A 23683-nucleotide genomic window follows, 5' to 3' on the forward strand; every position below is an offset into this window, starting at 1 on the left:
AAAATAAATCGAAGATTACTTTGCCAATCCTTCTAGTGTTCTTCCTTTCTGTCGTCACTCCAGCCGTCTTAATCTTCACATCTCACTAATAGTGGGTGGTCAAAGTCCTTACGTTGACTACTGAATTTGCACTGGTTAACATATTCTTTATTATTTTTTTGGGAATATTCTTTATTTGAATGAAGCCAAGCAAAGTAACTTTTTATTTTTTTTGGCCATGCGTAAATGTTTGTTTACCTTGTTAAAAAAGAAAAAGAAACAATTAATCCTGAAAACCCTTTTAGTAGCCAAAATCTTTGCTTTCACTCACTACCATACAATTCTCCTCAGTCTTTCTTTCCCAATATGGTTACTCTGCCTCTTCTCCGGCGACTATTTGTCACCATCTCCGGCTACATCAACCCCCCACCTTCCACTTTCTCACTTTTCTTCAGTAGAATGCTTTCAGTTTAAGCAGCTTCATCCCAATCCTTCTCCATTTCAACCCATTGCCTACTCTCAGTCTGCCCCACTTGTTCTCTCTTATCCACACAGCTTTTGGCCCCTGGTTTTCATTTCTTCAACTGTTCAAGAAGAACCCATTGTCTGTTTTCAGTGTAAAAGTTTCTGTCTTTGGGTCCTCTAGGAAAAGTAGCCCTTGAAAAGCTTTCCAGGAAAAGAAGTAAAATCCTTCTGCAAGCAGAATTTTGAATTTTTTTAGGAGGCAGTCATCGTGGAATGATTCTACTTGGAGATAAGCTGGTTAGTAAATGTTTAAAGTTTCATTTATTTTTCTTTTCCAAATTTCACTCAGCATAGTATAAGTGAGAAACAAACCCATTTCATATCTGTTTTAGTTGCTGCCAATCTATGGTTTTAATCCATAGAAGAAGCTTGTTCCAGAAATGGGGTTTTCTCAATTTCTTGTATTTTTTTGGGGCAGATTTCTGAATTTCTTGTGTAGTTTGTGGCTTTGTAGATTTCCTACATTTATCATCTTTTTAATATTCAGAGATGATGCATCTGCAGCATCATTGTCCAGAGTCTTTAACCTTTTAAGCCCTGAAAGTGATTGCCTTGCCTAATTTGGGTCCCATTTATATCCAGGAATCAATTCAACGCCCACTTTATAATCCCCTAAAATTCCAATTTTTTACTCCTTTACAGCTCATTTTTTGTCACTTCGTTCTCCTGCCTCAATCACTTAGTCAATCTCTGTTTGATTCTACAAATATTGACTGCTCACATGTCAATCTTCTTATGGCCCTTAGAATAATAATGGGATCTTTCTGAGATGGTCATGGTGGCAATCCACACCGGTTTGTTGAATTTCTGGGATTTAGACTGTCTTTTCAGGTACTGAATTCTGAATATTCTGTTCTTTCTTGAATTGTAGGAAATTCATTTTGGTGGTTGTTTCTTTGAGCTTATGATAGAAAGTTTTGAACTTCAATCTTCATTTGGCCTAGAAACATTGAAATCTATCCAATGCCTACGATTCTCTTTTTCTTTCTCTGTCTCCGAGTCGTCTTTATTCCTGCCATTTTAACTTTGCAGTGGGCTTAGTCTTGAAAAGGTTGGAACTAGCCAACCTTTTTTTTTCTTCACATGCGTCTATTTCTACTCTTAAATTTCCTAGTGATTCAGTACTTAATGGCAGGCATTGTTAGGAATAAAATTCCGTTACTTTAGCAATTGTATCTTACCTTATTTGTATTACACTCCACCTTTCGTGGGTCGACCCCAATTATAGCCTAGATTAGATTATAGCCTAATATAGTTTATTGTAATCTCCATATATACTTGTGTCCTTTACAGCAAATTTCTCAAAGGAAAATGTTCATATATCTTTTCCCACTTTGATTCGAAGGCATAGTACTCATTTATTGTTTTTTGTAGGATCTATAAGCATATTCAGATATGCCTGAACAGGACAGACTTCTCCTCAAATTGTGTTTCTTGCTATGTATCTTTGCTGGGTTCCTGCTACATTCTCTTGGCGCTTCAGAGATTCCCTTGGATTCAAAACTTTCTATAGTTGATAAAGACATGTGGGTCTCTCCAAATGGTGATTTTGCATTTGGATTTTTTAACAGTCCAGATGAGCCAAACTATAGTGTTGGGATCCGTTCCAATTCGAAGTCTATTCCGCTTGATAAACAAATTGTGGTGTGGATTGCTGGAGCTGATCTTATTCTTGGTAACAATTCTTATGTCCAACTGACCCAGGATGGTGAACTAATTTTATTTGATTCCTTAAAGGGAGTGATATGGAGCAGTAAAACAAGGCAGTTATCTGTTGTTTCAGCTGCTCTGAATGACAATGGAAATCTTGTCCTATTGAATAAAGAGAAACATATTGTTTGGCAAAGTTTTGATACACCTTCTGACACACTTCTTCCTGGACAGAACTTCTCTATGTTTCAAACACTCCGAGCTGCAAGCAAGAATTCTGTGTCCAGTTACTACACTCTTTTCATGAATGCTTCTGGTCAGTTGCAACTGCGATGGGAAAGTCATGTTATCTATTGGACAAGTGGAAGCCCTTCTAGTTCGAACCTCAGTGCTTTCCTCACCTCTGATGGAGCCCTACAACTCCGCGACCAGAACTTGAAACCTGTTTGGTCACTGTTTGGAGAAGATCACAATGACTCTGTAAGTTACAGATTTCTTAGGCTAGATGTTGATGGTAATCTCCGGTTATACTCATGGGTAGAGCCTTCAAAGTCATGGAGATCAGTCTGGCAGGCTGTTGAGAACCAGTGCAATGTCTTTGCAACCTGTGGCCAACATGGCATCTGTGTCTTTACTGAATCTGGGTCCCCTGATTGCGAATGCCCGTTTAAGCATACAAATGAATCCATTTCCAGATGTTTGATTCCAAATCATCCGTGTGATTCTGGTTCTGACATGCTTAAATATATGCATACTTTCCTGTATGGAATGTATCCACCAACTGATGATTTAGTTGCCAAAGTTAGTTTACAGGAATGTAAGAGTTTGTGCCTGAATGACCCATCTTGTATAGCTGCAACCTTCTCAAATGATGGAACTGCACGGTGCTTAATGAAGAGAACGCAGTATGTTACTGGCTATTCAGACCCTTCACTAAGTTCAGTATCTTTTGTGAAGACGTGTGCATATCCATTAGCTGTAAATCCCAATCATGTGACGACCTCCCCTTCTCCACTCGAGCAGTCTCATAAGTTTTGTTTCCCTTGTGTAATCGGAGTAGCCTCAGGAATGTTCGTTGTCTTTGTTTTAGTTCAATTGGCACTTGGTTTCTGGTTCTTCAGAAGAAGAAATTTGGATAGAAAGAAAGCCGCTTTGGCTTATACCAGCCCCAACTCAAATGGTTTGATTGTGTTATCCTTCTCTGAAATTGAGGAGCTTACAGAGAACTTTAAGCATCAGATTGGGCCAAAGATGTTCAAAGGTGTTCTTCCAAATAAAAAGCCAGTTGCAATCAAAGATCTGAATATAACCATAGAAGAAAGAAAATACCGGAGTGCAGTTTCAAAGATAGGAAGCATTCATCACAAAAATCTTGTGAAACTGCAGGGCTACTGTTGTGAGTTAGATCACAGATTTCTAGTCTATGAATATGCCAAGAATGGTTCAGTGGAGAAATATTTAGAAGATCTTAAATTGTGTAAGAAGCTGACTTGGGGAAAGAGATTTGATATATGTTTAAGTGTGGCAAGGGCCATTTGTTATCTACACACAAGCTGTAGGGAATTTATGAGCCATGGAAACTTGAAATGCGAGAATGTGGTATTGGAGGAAAACTTAGAGGCCAAGGTGACTGAATTTGGACTCGGAAAAGTAGTCAGCGAGGCATCGTGCTCTTCTGCAGAGAGAGATGTAGAGGACTTTGGCAAGATGGTGTTAGTATTGGTTAGTGGGTGCAGAGGAGTTGGGGACCTTTGTGAGTGGGCGTACACAGAGTGGATGGAAGGGCGTCCAGAGAATGTAGTGGATAAAAGAATAAGTGGTGGGTTTAATCTGCAAGAGCTGGAACGTTCTTTAAGAATTGCATTTTGGTGTCTCCAAATTGATGAACGCCGGAGACCTTCAATGAGAGAGGTGGTTAAGGTGTTGGAGGGCACATTGAGTGTTGATCCACCTCCGCCCCCATTTGGTTGTAATGGGCCACCTGAGGAAGAAGAGGAGCCATAGAATCCAGCTATATCGAAAAAATCGTTATTTTTCTTCGAAATACCTTCAGGAGTTTCAAGCTGTGTATAGTAGGACTAACAACAGAATGACAATTTGATCTTGTGTTTTCCTTTTTCTTTGAGAGATAGGCCTAACAAAAGATTTCCTCCCTATCTGGGTTTCCACCATAATGAAATGTCATTTTGTCATATAATTTTTGAATTTCATGTTTAATTTTGAAATATAATTTACATTGTAGTCATATATGCTCTCTTCCAGGGACTAGGAGCGAAATTGGGCTTTTCTCAGGTATGAATTATCATTTGGTTTCCACGATTACATGGCCTATGGCTCTCGGGTTTTTCTTCTTAATGAAGGTAATTATTGTAGTTGGCTTGCATTTTTAAGCCCAACATTTTCTGTATGTTTTTTTTCCTTTATTATTTTACTTGTTCAGTATCTAGATGCAGAGAGGCTTCTGATTCAGTTCAGCTGGTTACTATCAAAGCAAGAGGGAAAATGAATTAATTAAAGATATACCGACAAAATTGTCTGAGGGAACCTTGCCATTGTTAAATCTTCCAGTAATCAAATGCTTCCTTCCCCATATGGACTCGGAGTGAAATTGGTTGGAACAAGCGTGGTAAACTCACTGATATTGATGATTTCAGAGCCGGTTTGACATTGATGTGCTGTGAAAATAATCACTGTCAGTATAAATTTAATATAGCGTACACCATTTATCTTCAAGTCGTGCTAAAGATTCAACTCTTCTAGATCTGTGTTTAATAAATAATGTATGAGTTCATGTTCCGCATCATTTACGAGAGAAAATAAAAAAAGTTCATATAAAAGTAAACAAATCGTTTTGTCATCGTATGATTACTGAGAGTTAGAGGTGGGACTCTGCAATATAATAACGGGGTCGTTTGATTAAAAGAAAAACTAATTAATCTTGACTTAGACTGATTAATTAGGTTGAGCTGCGGATCATTTAGCTACCAAGCTAGTTGGTTTTGCAAACACTTTTAAGTAACATCTTGCCAAAGCTTCCATTACCAGCTAACAGTTTGGCTACTGATCTAGTCTCTGCAGTGGCTGATCCCATGACCACCCAAACCTCCTCGGCTTTGCCTCCTCCTTCGACCCCTCCACCGAAATATGAGGTGTTCCTGAGTTTTAGAGGTCTGGACACTCGAAAAGGTTTTACTGACTATTTGTACAACACCTTAATGCAGAAAGGAATCCACACTTTCAGAGATGATGAACAACTCGACAGTGGAGAACCCATTTCAACGGCACTCTTGAAAGCAATTGAAGAATCGCAAATTTCAGTCGTAATTCTTTCAAAAAACTATGCAACCTCCACATGGTGTCTGGATGAACTTGCCACTGTGGTTGAACTTGCAGCAAACACCAAGACCAGGCTGATTTTGCCTGTCTTCTACGACGTGACGCCATCCGAAGTAAGAGAACAAACTGGAGAACATTTTAAAGAGGCGTTTGCTCAACATGATAAAGATTTCGAAGGCGAGCCAGGAAAGGTGACAAGGTGGAAGGAATCTCTCACTAAAATAGCCAACCGCTCAGGATTTGATGTAAGAAGTTTTAGGTAAGGCAGCTGCTTTTATAACATATTGGTCATTTCAGTTATATATCTTTTTGTAGCATATATGTTCGCCAAGCTAAAATAACATATGACAAGAGGCCAAGGATAAACAAAAATATATCAAGTATCATTACAAAAACTGAAACTGAAAACGAAATATTGGATCAAGTGCGAGAGGGAGAGGCAAGGCTTCAAAGGAAGACCAGTTTGATCAAATATTGGATCCTCGGATCCCTTGAGATGGACATGTTAGGAAGTGTTAAACAAACTTAGGTAAATTGAAATCCAAAATGGCAGTGGAACTTTTCACATACAGTCAAATTGAGGAGATTATGATTAACATATAGTCAGGTTCTTTTTTTTTTTTCCTTGGTTAGAATTTTTTTTTTATTTTAATCAGATATAAACTTCATAAGATAGTAGCCAGAATGGAGAATCCTCAACTCAAATATGAAAGCTACAGAAGAAACATATAGATCAAAACATGCTTCTATTATATATGGCAAAAGTAAAAGATCCCATTTACATGAGAAGAGCTAGGAATAGTCTAGTCAACCCTACCACTATAGTATGACAAATCACTGACCGAAATACTTAACATGATGCTCTAACCTTTTTGCAGATACGAGACAGAAGTGACTGAAAAGATAGTTAAATGGATTTTGGGTAAACTGAATACATGTCACACATTCTCAGATGATTTAAAGGATTTTGTTGGTATTAATCGTGTAAATGAAATTAAATCCAACATGAGTCCGTGTCTGGAAGAAGTTCGGGTAATAGGGATTTGTGGGATGCCAGGGATTGGTAAGAGTACCATTGCAAAAGCTCTTCTTCAGAGTATTCGCAATCAATTCGAAGCTTTCAGTTTCATTTCTAAGATTGGAGAGATATCTAGAAAAGAAAGCTTATTCCATATCAAAGAACAACTTTGTGATCACTTGCTGAATAACAGAGAAACTACAAAGAATGTCGATGATGTGATATGTAAGAGATTTCGCTGCAAACGGGTGCTTATAATTCTTGACAACGTGGATGCGTTAGAACAAATAAAAGCTGTAGCTGGAAGTGATGATGAAGAATTATCTAATCGGTTTGGTAAGGGTAGTAGAATCATCATAACCACAACAGATGAAAGGCTGTTGATAGATTATAATCCAGAAATATACAGGATTGAGAAACTTACTCAAGATGAAGCTCTTCTTCTCTTCTGCCGGAAAGCCTTCAAAAAAGACCATCCTATGGATGGTTTTGAGGACTTGTCTGATGAATTTGTAGATTACATTGATGGTCTTCCTTTGGCTCTTGAAGTTTTGGGTTCCTCCTTATGGAAAAGAAGTGTGGAAGAATGGTCTAGTACATTAGCTTCTTTAAAAGATAATAATTATTCTGGTGAAGAAAAAATTATTGATATTCTTAAAGTAAGTTTTGATGGATTAAAGAATCCAGCACAGCAGGAAATCTTTTTGGACACTGCATGTTTCTTCAGAGGAGAGGATGCATGTCGTATAAAAAAGATATTTGAAAGCTGTGGCTACCATCCAGGAAGCAATATAAACATCCTCTGTGAGAAATATTTATTAAGCATCGTTGGAGGAAAATTGTGGATGCATGATTTACTACAACAAATGGGCAGAGAAATTGTTCGGAGAGAATCCAAAAAGCAAGGAGAACGCAGCAGATTGTGGCATCATACAGATGCGCTTCCTGTACTAAAGAAAAATAAGGTGAGAAATTTAGTAGAATCATACACTACAAACCATTCATATTTTCTTTAGATTAAAAAGTTGTTTTGTGCCAACGGAATCTAGCCCAGTGTAAAGGGCATTGACTTGCAGACTAGAGGTCTTAGGTTCGAATTCCCAGGGCATCATAGTTGTGTGTGTGAGAAATCCCCGTCTCCTGTAGTTTACTAAAAAAAAAAAAGTTATTTCATTGTAACTTCTAATAAGGTATATTTAATTTAAATTTTGAATTTTTGTTTTGCTGAAAAGAATATTTAAACTTGCTTCTATTTTGTCTATATATATAACTTTTCTACTACGGCTATTAGGGGACAGATGCTGTTAAAGGTATTTTCCTAACCTCGCCTAAGCCACAGAAAGTGCACTTGAAGGAAGACCCATTCTCAAACTTGGACAGTCTAAGATTGTTGAAGATTCACAATGTGAAATTTGCGGAATGCCTTGAATATCTTTCAGATGAGTTAAGCTTCTTGGAATGGCACAAATATCCTTTAAAATCTCTGCCTTCAAGTTTTGAACCCCATAAACTTGTTGAACTGAACTTGTGCGAAAGCGAAATAGAGCAATTATGGGAGGGAGTTGAAAGGGTAAGATTATTTATTCTGTCCAGTTCTTACGTTGAATTTGTTCATCAAATTTAAGTCTTTAAGATTTGTTTTAAGTACTTTGGGTTTATAAATTTCTTTACAGCCTTTGAAAAAGTTGGTGATACTCAACCTTAGTGATTGTGAAAAGTTCATCAAGGCCCCTGACTTTAACAAAGTCCCAAACCTTGAGCAGCTAATCCTGAAAGGTTGTACAAGCTTGTCTGAGGTTCCCGTCAGTATCAACTTGAGATCTCTCACAAATTTCATTCTTTCGGGATGTTCCAAACTCGGCAAGCTTCCAGAGATTGGGGAAGACATGAAACAATTAAGGGAACTTCATTTAGATGGAACAGCTATAGAAGAGCTACCAACATCAATCAAGCATTTGAATGGCCTTACTTTGCTCAATCTCAGAGACTGCAAGAACCTATTGAGTCTGCCAGACATCATTTGTACTAGTTTGACAACACTTCAAATTCTTAACCTCTTGGGGTGTTCCAATCTTAATGAGTTACCAGAGAACTTGGGGAGTTTAGAATGTTTACAGGAGCTCAATGCTGGTGGGACAGCTATACGAGAGCTACCAACATCAATCAGACATTTGACCGGCCTTACCCTATTCAATCTCAAAGATTGCACCAACCTTTTGGTTCTTCCAGATGTCCTTTGTACTAGTTTGACATCACTTCAAATTCTCAACCTCTCAGGGTGTTCGAATCTTAACGAGTTACCAGAGAACTTGGGGAGTTTAGATTTTTTACAGGAGCTTGATGCTAGCGGGACGGCTATAAGCCAAGTACCTGAAAGCATCTCTGAAATTTCTCAGCTGGGAGAACTTTTCTTGGATGATTGTAGCAAGCTTCAATCATTGCCAAGATTTCCATTTAGTATAAGAGCTGTAAGTGCACATAATTGTCCTCTCCTGCAATCAAATAAAATAACGGTGTGGCCGTCAGCTGCTGCCGGATTCAGTTATATAAATTGCCACAGTGATAAAGACAAAGCTCATGCAATTTGGTTACCAGATCAACATCTTATGTTGCCATTCTATCAAATATTCTTTGAGGTCCTCTCTCTCTAATCAACTTCGTTTTTCTATCTTTCTTTCGCTTCACACACACACACACACACTCTCTCTCTCTCTCTCTCTCTCTCTCTCTCTATATATATATATATATATATCTAACTAATCAACTTCTTTTTATTATTATTACCTTTCTTTTCATTCTATTTTGTAGCGCACAATTCGTCACGGTGATAGCTTGGAACTTGGTTATCGATCAAATAATATTCCAGAATGGTTGAGCCGTCGTAGTATTGAATCCACCATAACAATATTGCTACCTCCTGATTTAGATGGGAAGAGGAAATGGATGGGACTTGCTCTTTGTTTTGTTTGCGTAGCAGCCCAGAAGTATGATAATTTGGAAGATGAACCACACGTTGATGAGGAATTTGGAGTAAAGTTCAATCGCAATCACCATATTGAACTATGTACAACTGAAGATCCTCATGAATGTCCCCTAGTAATCAATTACCGTGATTGCGATCTAGCTGGACCTTTTATACATTGGTGCTATATACCACGACGTTGTTTTGCGGAAAGTTCGAATACACGATTCATTTCAGCTTCAATTAAACCTGATAGCCTAGGCGTAAAGGTGACAGCGTGTGGGATGAGTCTAATATACTTGGCAGATGTGCCTGAATTTGTCCGGAAATTGAATAAACACCATGAATATTGCTATCACGGAAATCAGATTAAACAAGAAACTACTACAACCCGGATTGTAGGTCAATTGAGAAGAAACGTGGTGTCATTGCTTGGAAAACTATTTGAGGTACCATATGTCTCTCTCTCTCTCTCTCTCTCTCTCTCTCTCAGAGTACTAACATGTCAAGGGGATGACACTATTTTGCTATTCTTCAATCACACGCTGCCATGTGAAATTCTTAACGTGTATGGCAGAATGTGATTGGTTGGGGATATATAGCAAAACAGTGTTATCCCATTGGTATACAAGTTTTTCTCCTCTCTCTCACAAAAAAAACACATACCCAGAAAAAGACTGACGACTTAATTAATGACATCATGAGTGCCGTATATATATGTTTGTGTAGGGATTACAGCGGGGCCTTCCTCATCTCTATGATTATGGTTTTATTTTTCCTCTACGAGAAAGATTACAGTGGTTTAGTGAACAAAGCAGTGCCCCTGGGTGCGAAGTAAACTTACCTCTTCCTCCAAATCTGCACAACGATGACAACTGGGCAGGACTTTCTCTATACCTTGTCTGCACTCTGCCTCCAGGTGTTTCACGTACTCGCACTTTCTATGAGTGTCATTTCTATACACCTATTGAAGGTGTGGGTCACCAACTGATGCATCGGCTAATGTTATATTCCCCCTGGGATGACAATGCGGGGTCTCATCGACTCCTCATTATTCATATACCACGAGTACGCTTTGCAGAACGATTGAATCGCTGCCGTTTCATTCATGCTTTGGTTCGAACTCCAGGTGTGGAAATGTGTGGGATGCGTCTCGTATACAACCAAGATGTGAAAGGCTTAATCCAAACAATTAGCCATTGCACCACCGATCAGTCTGCTTACTACGGAACTGGTGATTTCACAGATACCAAGAAATATAAGGGAATTAGTTTGGGAGCTACAAGTTTGCTAACGAATCTGCTTCAAGCAGCCAACTCCAGCCTGCACAGCTCTGTGAGCGATGTTTGTCCTCCTTTCCAGCCTATAGATTTCAGACCAAAAACTGATTCTGCTGTGGGCTCTCAACACGAAAGTAAAACAGTACCAGTTTCTCAGGATGAAACAGAACAAGAAGAAGATGGTGTGGGAAGTATTTTGTCAGCAAGCGGTGTTCAAACTGAACAAGAAGTACAAGAACAAGAATATACCACTTCAACCGGAATTGTGGATCAATTGAGAAGAAACCTGGTGTCATTACTTGAAAAACTGTTTAAGGTACAAAATCTCTCTCTCTCTCTCTCTCTCTGTGTCTTATACATACCGAAAAAAAAGAAAAAATCTGACGACTTAATTTACTGATATATCATGAGTACCATATATATGTTTTTGCAGGGATTACAAAGGGGCCTTCCGCATATCTATGATTATGGTTTCATTTTTTGTGTACGAGAAAGATTACAGTGGTTTAGTGAACAAAGCGGCGCGCCTGGGTGCACAGTAAACTTACCTCTTCCTCCAAATCTGCACAATGACGAGAACTGGGCAGGACTTTCGTTATACGTTGTCTACACTCTACCTTCAGATGTTGAACTTTCTCGCATAGTCTATGAGTGTCATTTGTGTACACCTATTGAAGCTGTGGGTCCTGAACAAATGATAAATCGTTTGGAGTTACGATCTCATTGGGATGACAATGTGGGATCACATCGACTCCTCATTATTCATGTTCCACGAGTACGCTTTCCAGAACGTTTGAATCGGTGTCATTTTGTTCAAGCTTTATTTGGATGCAAAACTCCAGGTGTCGAGGTTGAAATGTGTGGGATGCGCCTAGTATACAACCAAGATTTCAAAGGGTTCATCGAAACAATTAGTCATTGCACCACTGCAGCAGATCGGCCTGTTTACTACGGAACTGGTGATTTTCCATATAACAAGAAATATAATGGAAGTGTGGGAGCTACAAGTTTGCTGTCGAATCTTGTTGGAGACGCCGAATCCACCCAGCATAGCCCTGTGAAAGATGTTTGTCCTCCTTTCAAGCCTTTAGATGTGCAATCAGAAATTCATTCTGTTGAGGAGCATAGATCTAGAATATTGTTATATGCTGATCAAATGACAAAAAAGTTATGGTCATGGTAAGTTGAATATTTTGATGTATTCTAATTTATGTAAACTTATTTAAGGAATTCCTCAATTGTCCTTTAAATCAGAAACTGTTTCGACATCTAATTGTGTCATACAAAATCAAGGAACACGGTGCTTCAAGAAAGTACTAAAATTTTAATAATTTAATTGAGTAGTCAAATGATACCATATTGAAGTGATTTTTTGTAGAGATAATTTTCGAATGAAAATCTACAAAATATACGGTTTTGATTAATGAAATACAATATATGGTGGGCTCTACAAGGATGTCTCTCAAATAAGCTTATTTGAGGAATCCTTCAACCCAAGCTAGCGTATATATATACATGCTATTTAAAGAAAATAAGAAGGATTTTAATGCCGGTGGCAATTAACATAGTTTTCATGAAATGCAAAGGTTATAACAAACGCAAAGCAATTACAATCAAGAAAAGAAACATATGAAATCCATCATTTATGCTATTACATTGCACTAATGGATTCGTGAAAAAATTGGGTGTCGTTGACGGCGGCGGTGTCTGGTGCTGATGATTGTGATGTTGGTGAAGGGGTTGTTGGGTGGGTGCACCATGTACGTGTCATAGGCTACTTTAGGAAGAAGAGGAGCCACTGAATGTAGGCTGGCTCAGAACCATATAGAATGCAGCTATATTGAAAAAATTGAAATTTTTTTCTTTTTGAAATACCTACAAGAGTTTCAAGCTGTGTGCATATGTATATATAGACATACCAACAAAGTCTGAGGAACCTTGCCATTGTTAAATCTTCCTCCAATAAAATCCTTCCCATATGGAATTGGAGGGAAATTGCTTTAAAATATAAGCATTTTCAGATCTCTCTCTAATAAATAGTGGCAATGATTATGCTATCCATCGTTGACTGCATAAAAGCTTGTGCACCTTCTCCTTGGGAAGCCAATGAAAGTCCATCGTTCACACTTCACACCATCAGTTTTCATTTTTTTTTTGTTTGCTCTCTGCTTCCGCACCATTTTTTTAACACCAGAAATCAAACAAGTTGGCATAAAATAAGAGTAACAGATCGTATTTACACGAGAGAATCAAAGGAGCTCACTTAAAAAAATAAAAAATTAGTTGTCATCATATGATAATTCAGAGTTAGAGGCTGGACTGGGGTTCATAACTAGAATTTAGTCCTTGGTTTCCTTCTGCAATCCACCGACCCCTTAAAATTAGATGACTGAAGCCTGCTGCTCTTTTGGCTGTTTGGCTACAGAGTTCCAAATCTTTTTTATTAAAAGAATACTAATCTTGGATTGTACTTAGACTAATTAATCAGGCTGACCTGTGAGTATTTATTGTCTTATAATGCACTCTGTCAGCTCAGCTACCAAGCTAGTTGGTTCTGCAAACACTTGTATCTTGTATGTACCTTGCGAAAGCTTCCGTTACCAGATAACAGCAGGTTGGTTACTGATTCAGTCACTCCAATGGCTGATCCCATGACCACCCAAACCTCTTCAGCTTTGCCTCCTCCTCCGACCCGTCCACTGGAATATGAGGTGTTCCTCAGTTTTCGAGGTTTTGACACTCGAAAAGGTTTTACTGACCATTTGTACAAGGCATTGATTCGGAACGGAATCCACACTTTCAGGGATGGTGAACAACTGAAGAGTGGAAAACCCATTTCGAAGGAACTCTACAAAGCAATTGAAGAATCGAACATTTCAGTCATCATTCTTTCAACAAACTATGCGACCTCCACATGGTGTCTGGATGAACTTGCGAAAATGGTTGAACTGGCAAACAATGAGTCCAGATTGATTTTGCCCGTGTTCTACAACGTGACGCCATCCGAAGTACGAGAGCAAACTGGAGATCAATTTAAAAAGGCATTTGCTCAACATGATAAAGATTTCGAAGGTGAGCCAGGAAAGGTGGCAAGGTGGAAGAAGTCTCTCAATGAAATAGCCGAACTCGAAGCCGAAGGATTTGATCTGACAAAATTTAGGTAAGGCTGGTTCTTTTAATATGTATGATCTGACAGATTTTAGGTGAGGCTGGAAAAATCTATCAAGTATCATGGTCTAAGCTTTTTTCCTAATTTTATTGGTTTTACTTGTTAGAGCTAGGAATAGCATGGAACAACAAAAACTTAAGAACTTAAAAGTTCCTTAAAACGAGATAGTACCCAAACGAGCCTTGGCTAGCTTTCAATAGAAATCCATTTAGTATTAAAGTAGCAAGGTGTCAATGGAAGGCTTGAAGCTCAATTATATTGAAGAATTCGAGGAGAGATTCACTAATAAAGGACACTATACACTACATTAGTAATCACAGTTGTGTCTAGGGAGTGTTTGATCGTGAGATCAGATAGCTAGATTGATCAAATATTGTATAAAGTCTACCAGAGTATCACTCAAAGAAAAACTCTATAATAGGCCATATAAATCAAAACCGAACACACCATTTTAGTAAAGTATAGGAGAAGCCCGCATGACATTAGAAGGGTGCACGTTGAGAGGCCGGAAATCTAACTACAAGCATGAGGTATACTGACCCAAATACTTAACAGAATGCTCTAACTTTTTGCAGATACGAGACAGATATGATTGAAAAGATAGTTGAACGTATTTTTGGTGTTTTGATTAAAACATTCTCAAATGATGATTTAAAGGACTTTGTTGGAATGGATCGTGTAAATGAAATTAAATCCAAAATGAGTTTGTCTATGGGTAAGGAAGAAGTTCGTGTAATAGGGATTTGTGGGATGGCAGGGATTGGTAAGAGTACTGTTGCAAAAGCTCTTTGTCAAAGAATTCGCAGTCAATTTGATGCTATCAGTTTCATTTCTAAGGTTGGAGAGATATCTAAAAACAAAGACTTATTTCACATCAAAAAACAACTTTGTGATCACTTGTTGGATAAGAAAGTAACCACAAAGGATGTCGATGATGTGATACGTACAAGATTGCGTGACAAACAGGTGCTTATAATTCTTGACAACGTGGATGAATTAAAACAAATAGAAGCTGTAGCTGGAAGTGACGGTGGAGGCTTATCCAATCGGTTTGGTAAGGGAAGTAGAATCATCGTAACCACAACAGATGAAAGGTTGTTGATAGATTATAAGCACCGAGAAATATACACAATTGAGAAACTTACTCCGGATCAAGCTCTTCTTCTCTTCTGTCGGAAAGCCCTCAAACAGACCATCCCACTGATGCTTTTAAGAAGTTGTCTAACGAATTTGTAGATTACATTGATGGTCATCCATTGGCTCTTGAAGTTTTCGGTCGCTCCTTACGGGACAGAAAAGAAGACTATTGGTCCACTAAATTGAAGTCTTTAAAAGATAATAACTACTCTGGTGAGGAGAAAATTATTGGTGTTCTTAAAGCAAGTTTTGATGGATTAGAGAATCAAGAACAGAAGGACATGTTTTTGGACACTGCATGTTTCTTCAAAGGCGAGGATGTATGTCGTCTAGAAAAGATATTTGAAAGTTGTGGTTACTATCCAAGCATCAATATAGACATCCTCTGTGAGAAATATTTAGTAAGTATGGTAGGAGGAAAATTGTGGATGCATGATTTACTACAAAAAATGGGCAGAGATATTGTTCGTGGAGAATCCAAAAAGGAAGGAGAACGCAGCAGATTGTGGCATCATACAGTGGCCCTTCCTGTACTGAAGAAAAATAAGGTGAGAAGTTTAGAAGAATCATAGAGCACTCCCTAATAAATACATCTCTAATATTTACTTAGATTAAAACGTTGTTTATTAATAATTTCAAGATAACATATCCACTTTATTTGAATATTGAATATTTGATTTTATGTTGCTAATAGTATAAATATTTTTCTACTGTGGCTATTAGGGGACAAAAACTGTTGAAGGTATTTTCCTAAGCTCGCCTCAGCCAGACAAAGTACACTTGAAGAAAGATCCATTCTCAAACATGGACAATCTAAGATTGTTGAAGATTTACAATGTGGAATTTTCGGGATGTCTTGAATATCTTTCAGATGAGTTAAGCTTATTGGAATGGCACAAATGTCCTTTAAAATCTCTGCCTTCAAGTTTCGAACCCGACAAACTTGTTGAACTGAACTTGTCTGAAAGCGAAATAGAGGAATTATGGGAGGAAATTGAGAGAGTAAGATTATTTATTCTGTCCGTTTCTTATGTTGAATTCGTTTATCAAGTTAACTCAACCTTAGTCTATGGTATGAATTTGTTTATGAATTATATACTACTTTTGTTTTTATTATTTTATTTTTATGAATTTCTTTACAGCCCTTGGAAAAGCTGGCGGTATTAAACCTTAGTGATTGTCAAAAGTTGATCAAGACCCCTGACTTCGACAAAGTCCCAAACCTTGAGCAGCTAATCCTTAAAGGTTGTACAAGCTTGTCTGCGGTTCCCAACAATATCAACTTGAGATCTCTCACAAATTTCATTCTTTCGGGTTGTTCCAAACTCAAAAAACTTCCAGAGATTGGGGAGGACATGAAACAATTAAGGAAGCTTCATTTAGATGGGACAGCAATAGAAGAGCTACCAACATCAATCAAGCATTTGACTGGCCTTATTCTGCTCAATCTTAGAGACTGCAAGAACCTTTTGAGTCTGCCAGACGTCATTGGTACTAGTTTGACATCACTTCAAATACTCAACGTCTCAGGTTGTTCCAATCTTAATGAGTTACCAGAAAATTTGGGGAGTTTAGAATGTCTACAGGAGCTCTATGCAAGCAGGACAGCTATACAAGAGCTACCAACATCAATCAAGCATTTGACTGACCTTACTCTGCTCAATCTCAGAGAATGCAAGAACCTTTTGACTCTGCCAGATGTCATTTGTACTAATTTGACATCACTTCAAATTCTCAACCTCTCAGGATGTTCGAATCTTAATGAGTTACCAGAGAACTTGGGCAGTTTAGAATGTTTACAGGAGCTTTATGCTAGCGGGACTGCTATAAGCCAAGTACCTGAAAGCATCTCTCAGCTGTCTCAGCTTGAAGAACTTGTTTTGGATGGTTGTAGCATGCTTCAATCATTGCCACGACTTCCATTTAGTATAAGAGCTGTAAGTGTACATAATTGTCCTCTCCTGCAGGGAGCACATTCAAATAAAATAACGGTGTGGCCTTCAGCTGCTGCCGGATTCAGTTTTCTAAATCGCCAAAGACACGATGACATAGCTCAGGCGTTTTGGTTACCTGATAAACATCTATTGTGGCCATTCTATCAAACATTCTTTGAGGTCGTCTCTCTCTCTCTCTCTCTCAAATTAACTTTTTTTAATTATCTTTCTTTTACTTCTATTTTATAGGGTGCCATTCGGCGTGATGAAAGGTTTGAATATGGTTATCGATCGAATGAAATTCCAGCATGGTTGAGCCGTCGGAGTACTGAATCCACCATAACAATCCCGCTGCCTCATGATGTAAATGGTAAGAGTAAATGGATAAAACTTGCTCTGTGCTTTATTTGTGAAGCAGCCCAGAAGCATGATAGTTTGGAAGATGTACCAGAATTTGATGAGGAATTGGGATTAAAATTCACTCGCAATCACCGTATTGAACTCTGTACAACTGAAGATCCTCATGAACGTCTCCTTGCGCTTGATTACCGTGATTGCAATTTCGCTGGACCCTTTATACATTGGTGTTTTATACCACAGAGTGACCTTGCAGAAAGTTCGAATAAGCGCTTGATCCAAGCTACAATTACACCTGATAGCACTGGGGCAAGGGTTACAGGGTGCGGGGTGAGTCTCATATACTTGGAAGATGTGCCCAAATTCGTCCGGAAATTGAATAAACACTATAGTTATTGCTATCACGGCTATCAGCCTGAACAAGAAGAAGATGGTATGAGAAGTATTCCGTTGACAAGCGGGGTTCAAACTGAACAAGATGAAGTACAGGAACAAGAAACTACTACTTCAACCCGGATTGTGGGTCAATTGAGAAGAAACGTGGAGTCATTGCTTGAAAAACTATTTGAGGTACTCTCTCTCTCTCTCTCTCTCTCTCAAACACACAAAAAAATGATGACTGAATTATTGATATCATGATTACCATACATATCTTTGTCTAGGGATTACAGCAGGGCCTTCCGAATCTCTATGATTATGGTTTTATTTTTTGTCTGCGAGAAAGATTACCGTGGTTTAGTGAACAAAGCAGTTCGTCTTCATGCACAGTAAACTTACGTCTTCCTCCAAATCTGCACAACAATGAGAAATGGGCAGGACTTTCTCTCTACGTTGTCTGTGCTCTGCCTCCAGGTCTTCCGCTTTTTCGCACTTTCTATGAGTGTCACTTGTATACACCTATTGAGGCGGTGGGCCATGAGCAACTGATGCATCGCCTAATGTTATCTTCCTCCTTGGATGACAATGTGGGGTCACATCGACTCCTCATTATTCATATACCACGAGTACGCTTTCCGGAACGTCTGAATCGCTGTCATTTCATTCAGGCTTTATTTGGATGTAGAACTCCAGGTGTGGAGGTTGAAATGTGTGGGATGCGTCTTGTATACAACCAAGATTTGAAAGGGTTGATCCAAACAATCGCCCATTGCACCAATGATCGGCCTGCTTACTACGGAACTGGTGATTTTACAGAAACCAAGAAATATAAGGGAATTAGTTTGGGAGCTACAAGTTTGCTAACGAATCTGCTTGAAGCAGCCAAATCCAGCGAGCACAGCTCTGTCAGCTCAGTTTGTCATCCTTTCATGCCTATAGATTTCCGTCCAGAACCTTATAATGAGTACTCCCAACATGAAAGAAAAACAACACCAATTCATCCACTACAGTACTTTGGCAATGCCTTTTATCCTACCAACAAAATGAGCTCAGATCAGAATCAGCTCCTAGTAAAGATTTAATTTGAGCCTTTGCTCTCTCTCTCTCTCTCTCTCTCTCTCTCTCTCTGTGGATCCTGATGTCTTTCTTATATTTTGCAGGACTTTGAACGTGACTTGAAATATAATTCTTGTTTCCCTCCAAATGAGATTGTAGAGTGGTTCGGGCATCAAAGCAGTGGCCCCTCTGTAAAAATCCTTCTACCATCAAATCTATGTGAAGACACCAACTGGATAGGACTAGCTTTATGTGCATACTTTTCAATCCTCGACCACTCAACTACCGACCTTGACAATTTGAATCCTGAAATTTCTCACAACCTTACATGTGTATTGGAAACTGATAAAGGTTGTCTGGAAGCTCTCCATGGCTATTGCACCAACAGTCAAGAATTCGAGTGGTTGTATTGCATGGGAGGATTCATTTGGCTGTCCTATATACCACGATGCTGGTTTTCAGATCAGTTGAAAGAACGACGCCACCTGGAGGCTTCAATTGGAAGTGATCATGGAAGATTGGGTGTGCATAGGTGTGGGCTTCGTCTCATATATCTGGAAGATGAGGAAGGGCTTAAGGAGACCATAATGCACTGCATGACCTCCTTGTCAGATATTAATCAAGGAAAAGATGAGCAAAACCAGAACTGCGAGGCAGGATCATCTGGTATAACTGGCAGCAACATTGTAAATCCCCATATTGAAAGATCAGAGGAGCCCAATGATAAGAAATGGGTATGATTCTCTCTCTCTCTCTCTATTTATGTATCTGACACCTTGTCTCTCCCTTACAGAACTTTGGTTGTCACTCTATGTATAATTCTTGTTTCCCTTCAAGCATCACTCTGGAGTGGTTTGGGGATCAAAGCAGTGGCTCCTCGATAAGAGTCCCACTACCACCACATTTATATAGAGCCACTAATTGGATAGGATTGGCTTTATGCGCATCCTTTTCAATCGTGGATAATCCAACTGCTGACCTAGACAATTTGAATCCAGAAATTTCTCACCACCTAATATGTCACTTGGAGTCGGACAGAGGTACAATAGAACCTCTCCATGACTATTGCACCACCAACGAAGAATTCCAATGGTTGCCTTTTGGAGGATTCATTTGGGTATCCTATATACCACAAGCGTGGTTTTCAGATCAGTTGAATGAATGTGATGTCCTGGAGGCTTCATTTGCAAGTGATCATGAAGCATTTACTGTGCACGAGTGTGGGCTACGTCTTGTATATGAGCATGACGAGGAAGAGATTAAGCAGACCATATTGCACTATATGATGTCATTGTCAGATAAGAAAAGAAAAAATAAGCAATGCCCCACGGGTGATGCAGGATCATCTAGTAGGCCTAGCAGCTATATTGTGAAACCTCATCTCGAAAGATTAGGAAGGCCTAGTGATGAGAAATGGGTATGACTCACTCCCTCCCTCCCTCTCTCTCTCTCTCTCTCTCTCTCTCTCTCTCTCTCACACACACACACACACAAACATATATAACACCTTGAGACCTTGTCTCTCTTTTACAGGACTTTGATCGTCACTCCACATATAACTCATGTTTCCCTTCAAGCATAACTCTAGAGTGGTTCGGCCATCAAAGCAATGACTCCTCGGCAACAATCTCGCTGCCACATAATCTAAACTTAGACAGCAATTGGATAGGATTAGCTGTATGTGCATACTTTTCAGTCCTGGAGCGTCCAACTGTCGACATTGACAATTTGGATATTCCAGCAATTTCTCACCACCTTATATGTAATTTGGAATCAGATAGAGACAGTCTAGAATCTTTGCACGACTACTGCACCACAAACGAAGAATTCCTATGGTTGCATCTCGGAGGATTCGTTTGGGTATCCTATATACCACGAGCATGGTTTTCGGATCAGCTGAATGAATGCGGTGTACTAGAGGCTTCAATTGCAAGCGATCATGAAGCCTTTAGTGTGCAAAAGTGTGGGCTCCGTCTTGTATATCAGCATGATGAGGAAGAGTTTAAGCAGACCATATCTCGTTCTCAGATAAGAAGGGAAAAATAAGCAACACCCTCACCGCCCGTTGAACAGGATCAATGACACTAAGGGTAAACTAAGGACTGGAATAACTTCTCCTCATTAGCAGATTTTGCTACCTTGGGAACTCCTCCTCAATATATTGATGCAGTCAAGCATTCATCTAGTTCTCAGTCGAAGTCCATTATGAAAGTCATTATCTTTTACTGGTTGAATCAATTACAGAGTGGTTAGCTTTTCTTTTTTTTTCTATTAAAAAAAAGTGGTTGATTAAGTATTTGATCATTATATGCGTTTCCACAGCTAATTTAGTATCTATTTTAATGGTGGATTACAACAGAGCACTTCTTCTTATTACAGCTTAATTGGGTAATTTAGGTTAGTTACTAAATGCTGTTCTTCTTTTGAAGCAAAAACAGGGCAAAATAAATACGAATTCATACAAATGAAAATGCATATGACAATTGGGAACCAAAAGACATTCAATAAATAAAAAAGATCAAATTTTGACATACCCGATGTCGGCGAGCTGAAGATTGAGCACGCCCATGATTATTTATTCAACCCTCAAAATTTGTCTGCTACAGAAGCTATGGCTTCCGTTGAAGAACTCTATCAAGTATCAGGACAAACTGAGAAGGAGGGTCCTTCAATCCATTGGCAAAGATGACTGCAAGTGACATCTGGATTTTATACATTCAAATTCTCTCTTACAGCTGAGTTAACTGGAGAAAAATTGAAGTAATGAACCTGTCAAATTGAACTTGTCATACCAGACCTGGCAACTTGTTTTAACTTGTCAAATTGGACTAATTAGTCAAATTAGTGTTCAGTGTTCAGGTTTTATTTTCACTCATTTTTTTCAAAAACTGAAAACTGAAAACATATTTGATAATAGATTTCGTTTTCAGTTTTTAAAAAAAGAGTGCCGTTAAACAAATTTTAAAATTAACTGAGTATATCCTATTACCAAATTATTTATTAAATTACTAATTTAGCATAACATAAAATAACTAAAAAGAATATATTGAATTGTGAAATAAATATAATTTTAATAAGTATACCATACTCACCATACTCATTATATTCAACTCTAATTAAACATAGAGAAGTTTTCATATTACTTGGTGCCCACAAACAATGCCGCAAGCACTGACGAAGGCACAAGGAGATGTCATTGAATGGTGTATAGCATATAGGAAGGGATAGATAGCAATGGTTCTAATCCAGCTAACTTACTTGCAACAGTATCAATCTTTAATGAGTGACTAGAAGATTTTTCCCTTTGCAAAGTAAAAAACGATCTTCATAAACATATGATAAGGCAAACTTCCCACGTACTTTAAACAGATCAACCTGGAGGAAAAATAAACCTGATTCTATCAGCTACAATATAGCCTTCATGACAAAAGAAAAAGAATTAATTTTAGTCACTCAATACAAGTAGATTATAACAAGACATCAAGCTGGATATCAACCAACAAATAATCACACAAGTAGGTTTACTTAATTTAAGGTTGAAGAAGATGAGAAAGTAAGGAACATTAAATAAATTGCAGACATTGATATTTCCACCGGCTTCTCTAATAACATCACCAAAGTCTTCTATGCCCTTACTTTCCTCCCAAAGTAAAAAATTTAAATAAATTATAGACATTGAGATTCATGAGTGTAGAAATTGCAACAAGTAAGAGCTGGAAAAGTATAACACTCATAAAAAAGAAGGATTGGTATTAGGGTGTTGTGTAATACAATGTATTAGGGTGTACCAAGGGTATTTTTGGTAGTTAAATAGGGTGTACTTAGTTAATTTTACATTTTGATTAAAATATTAGGGTGTACTTAGATAATAGGGTATACTCAGTTAATTTTAGGGTTTGTTTAGCAACACTTTAAAAAAATTATCAATTTTCAAAGTCACCCTTATTTTTTAAAACAATGTGTGTGTGTGTATGTGTTTTTTTTTTTTTGGTTACTTTTCTTTGTCATTCACCAAATTTACATCACCATACATGCATTGCACTTCAGTTAACAAAACTCGATATTTGGAACCTCTCAACTTGGCCCGGTGCTGGACTCTTGTGTTCAGCCGTAGACCCAATTCAAGCCTCAAACCTCTAAATCCAAAATTCTCCACAAATTCATCATAACTCCAAAAAAAAAAAAAATGATTGAAAATGTTATAAACTCTTTGTAACATGCACTTTCATTCTTTGATCTCATATTTCCCCAGCGACATGAGCTAGCCGAAAAGTTGAAACGATCTAAAGAGAATCACTCTTAAAAATAATTTTTCTATAATCCCTTTCTATTGCCATAATTTTCCCAAATGGTTGTTAACTGACATGACTCTCCTAAGAACACCCATCAAACTCAACCAATTCTGGAATTATGAGTGAAAAACGCAAACAACTCATAGAGTTTTTGGACTTTATTGACCAAAAAAGACTAAGAATAAAAATCTAAAACGCCATTTAGTCACTCCATACATGTTGCTAATCTTCCTCCGAGACATGACATAGAGAGCGTCATTTAGTCACTCCATAGACCTAACACACCAATCAACAGTAGATCTACCATGACAACATCCCCCTGCACGCACACATCCAAAGTCAGCCTAGATTCATGGCATGAACAATAGATCTGTCAAGGAAGACCATATCGACATAGATCCGCCAAAAATCGAAGAAAGTGAGAATTGGAGAAAAACCCCTTAAATCTTAAGCGCTCTCTCTCTCTCTCTCTCTCTCTGTGGGCTATGGTTTTTTCGTTTAAAAAAATACAACTTTTTAATCTATTAACTTTTGAATGTGTTGGGATATAGAGAAACTAAAAAAAGATAGTTTCTCGTCATATTCCTCCAATGAAATCCTTCCCATATGG

At 38.3% G+C, this 23683-nt stretch overlaps 2 protein-coding genes, 1 long non-coding RNA gene and 1 pseudogene across 5 annotated transcripts; 3 read left to right on the forward strand and 1 right to left on the reverse strand.

Annotated features, from left to right (window-relative positions):
• Window positions 1-242: 242 nt before the first annotated feature.
• On the forward strand, window positions 243-4403 carry LOC103339367 (curculin-like (mannose-binding) lectin family protein / PAN domain-containing protein). 2 transcript variants are annotated; one of them, XM_016796128.2, is made up of 3 exons: window positions 243-741; window positions 1251-1335; window positions 1879-4403. In XM_016796128.2, exon 3 carries the CDS (start codon window positions 1900-1902, stop codon window positions 4156-4158), a length of 2259 nt encoding a protein of 752 aa, XP_016651614.2. In that variant the 5' UTR covers window positions 243-741; window positions 1251-1335; window positions 1879-1899; the 3' UTR covers window positions 4159-4403. The 2 variants fall into 2 exon arrangements, with proteins under 2 accessions (XP_016651614.2, XP_008240872.2); XM_008242650.3 differs by lacking the exon at window positions 1251-1335 and having other exon boundaries at window positions 244-741.
• An 804-nt stretch (window positions 4404-5207) lies between these two features.
• Window positions 5208-12018, forward strand: LOC103339369 (TMV resistance protein N-like). The gene is made up of 7 exons (XM_089042637.1): window positions 5208-5749; window positions 6369-7473; window positions 7800-8078; window positions 8182-9144; window positions 9317-9919; window positions 10200-11066; window positions 11184-12018. Exons 1-7 carry the CDS (start codon window positions 5244-5246, stop codon window positions 11931-11933), a joined length of 5073 nt encoding a protein of 1690 aa, XP_088898763.1. The 5' UTR covers window positions 5208-5243; the 3' UTR covers window positions 11934-12018.
• A 1371-nt stretch (window positions 12019-13389) lies between these two features.
• On the forward strand, window positions 13390-21037 carry LOC103339370 (disease resistance-like protein DSC1; annotated as a pseudogene). Its single transcript, XR_016122640.1, has 9 exons — window positions 13390-13910; window positions 14495-15604; window positions 15780-16058; window positions 16199-17170; window positions 17240-17917; window positions 18010-18795; window positions 18886-19515; window positions 19575-20198; window positions 20315-21037. The product of XR_016122640.1 is annotated as a disease resistance-like protein DSC1 (transcript).
• On the reverse strand, window positions 15412-21761 carry LOC148914760 (uncharacterized). Its single transcript, XR_016122641.1, has 2 exons — window positions 21316-21761; window positions 15412-15589 (listed from the first exon to the last, which is right to left on the reverse strand). It is a non-coding gene; the product is annotated as an uncharacterized LOC148914760 (long non-coding RNA).
• Window positions 21762-23683: the final 1922 nt, after the last annotated feature.

This window comes from Prunus mume, linkage group LG8, assembly GCF_029339155.1.
Source record: "Prunus mume cultivar Tortuosa linkage group LG8, ASM2933915v1, whole genome shotgun sequence".
Lineage (NCBI taxonomy): Eukaryota > Viridiplantae > Streptophyta > Magnoliopsida > Rosales > Rosaceae > Prunus > Prunus mume.

Coding starts and splice junctions, on each gene's coding strand:
- LOC103339367 (XM_016796128.2), top strand. CDS start 1,900: ATGCCTGAACAGGACAGACTTCTCCTCAAATTGTGTTTCTTGCTATGT.
- LOC103339369 (XM_089042637.1), top strand. CDS start 5,244: ATGACCACCCAAACCTCCTCGGCTTTGCCTCCTCCTTCGACCCCTCCA. Junction 5,750..6,368: donor TTTGATGTAAGAAGTTTTAG/GTAAGGCAGCTG, acceptor ACCTTTTTGCAG/ATACGAGACAGAAGTGACTG. Junction 9,145..9,316: donor TCTATCAAATATTCTTTGAG/GTCCTCTCTCTC, acceptor TCTATTTTGTAG/CGCACAATTCGTCACGGTGA.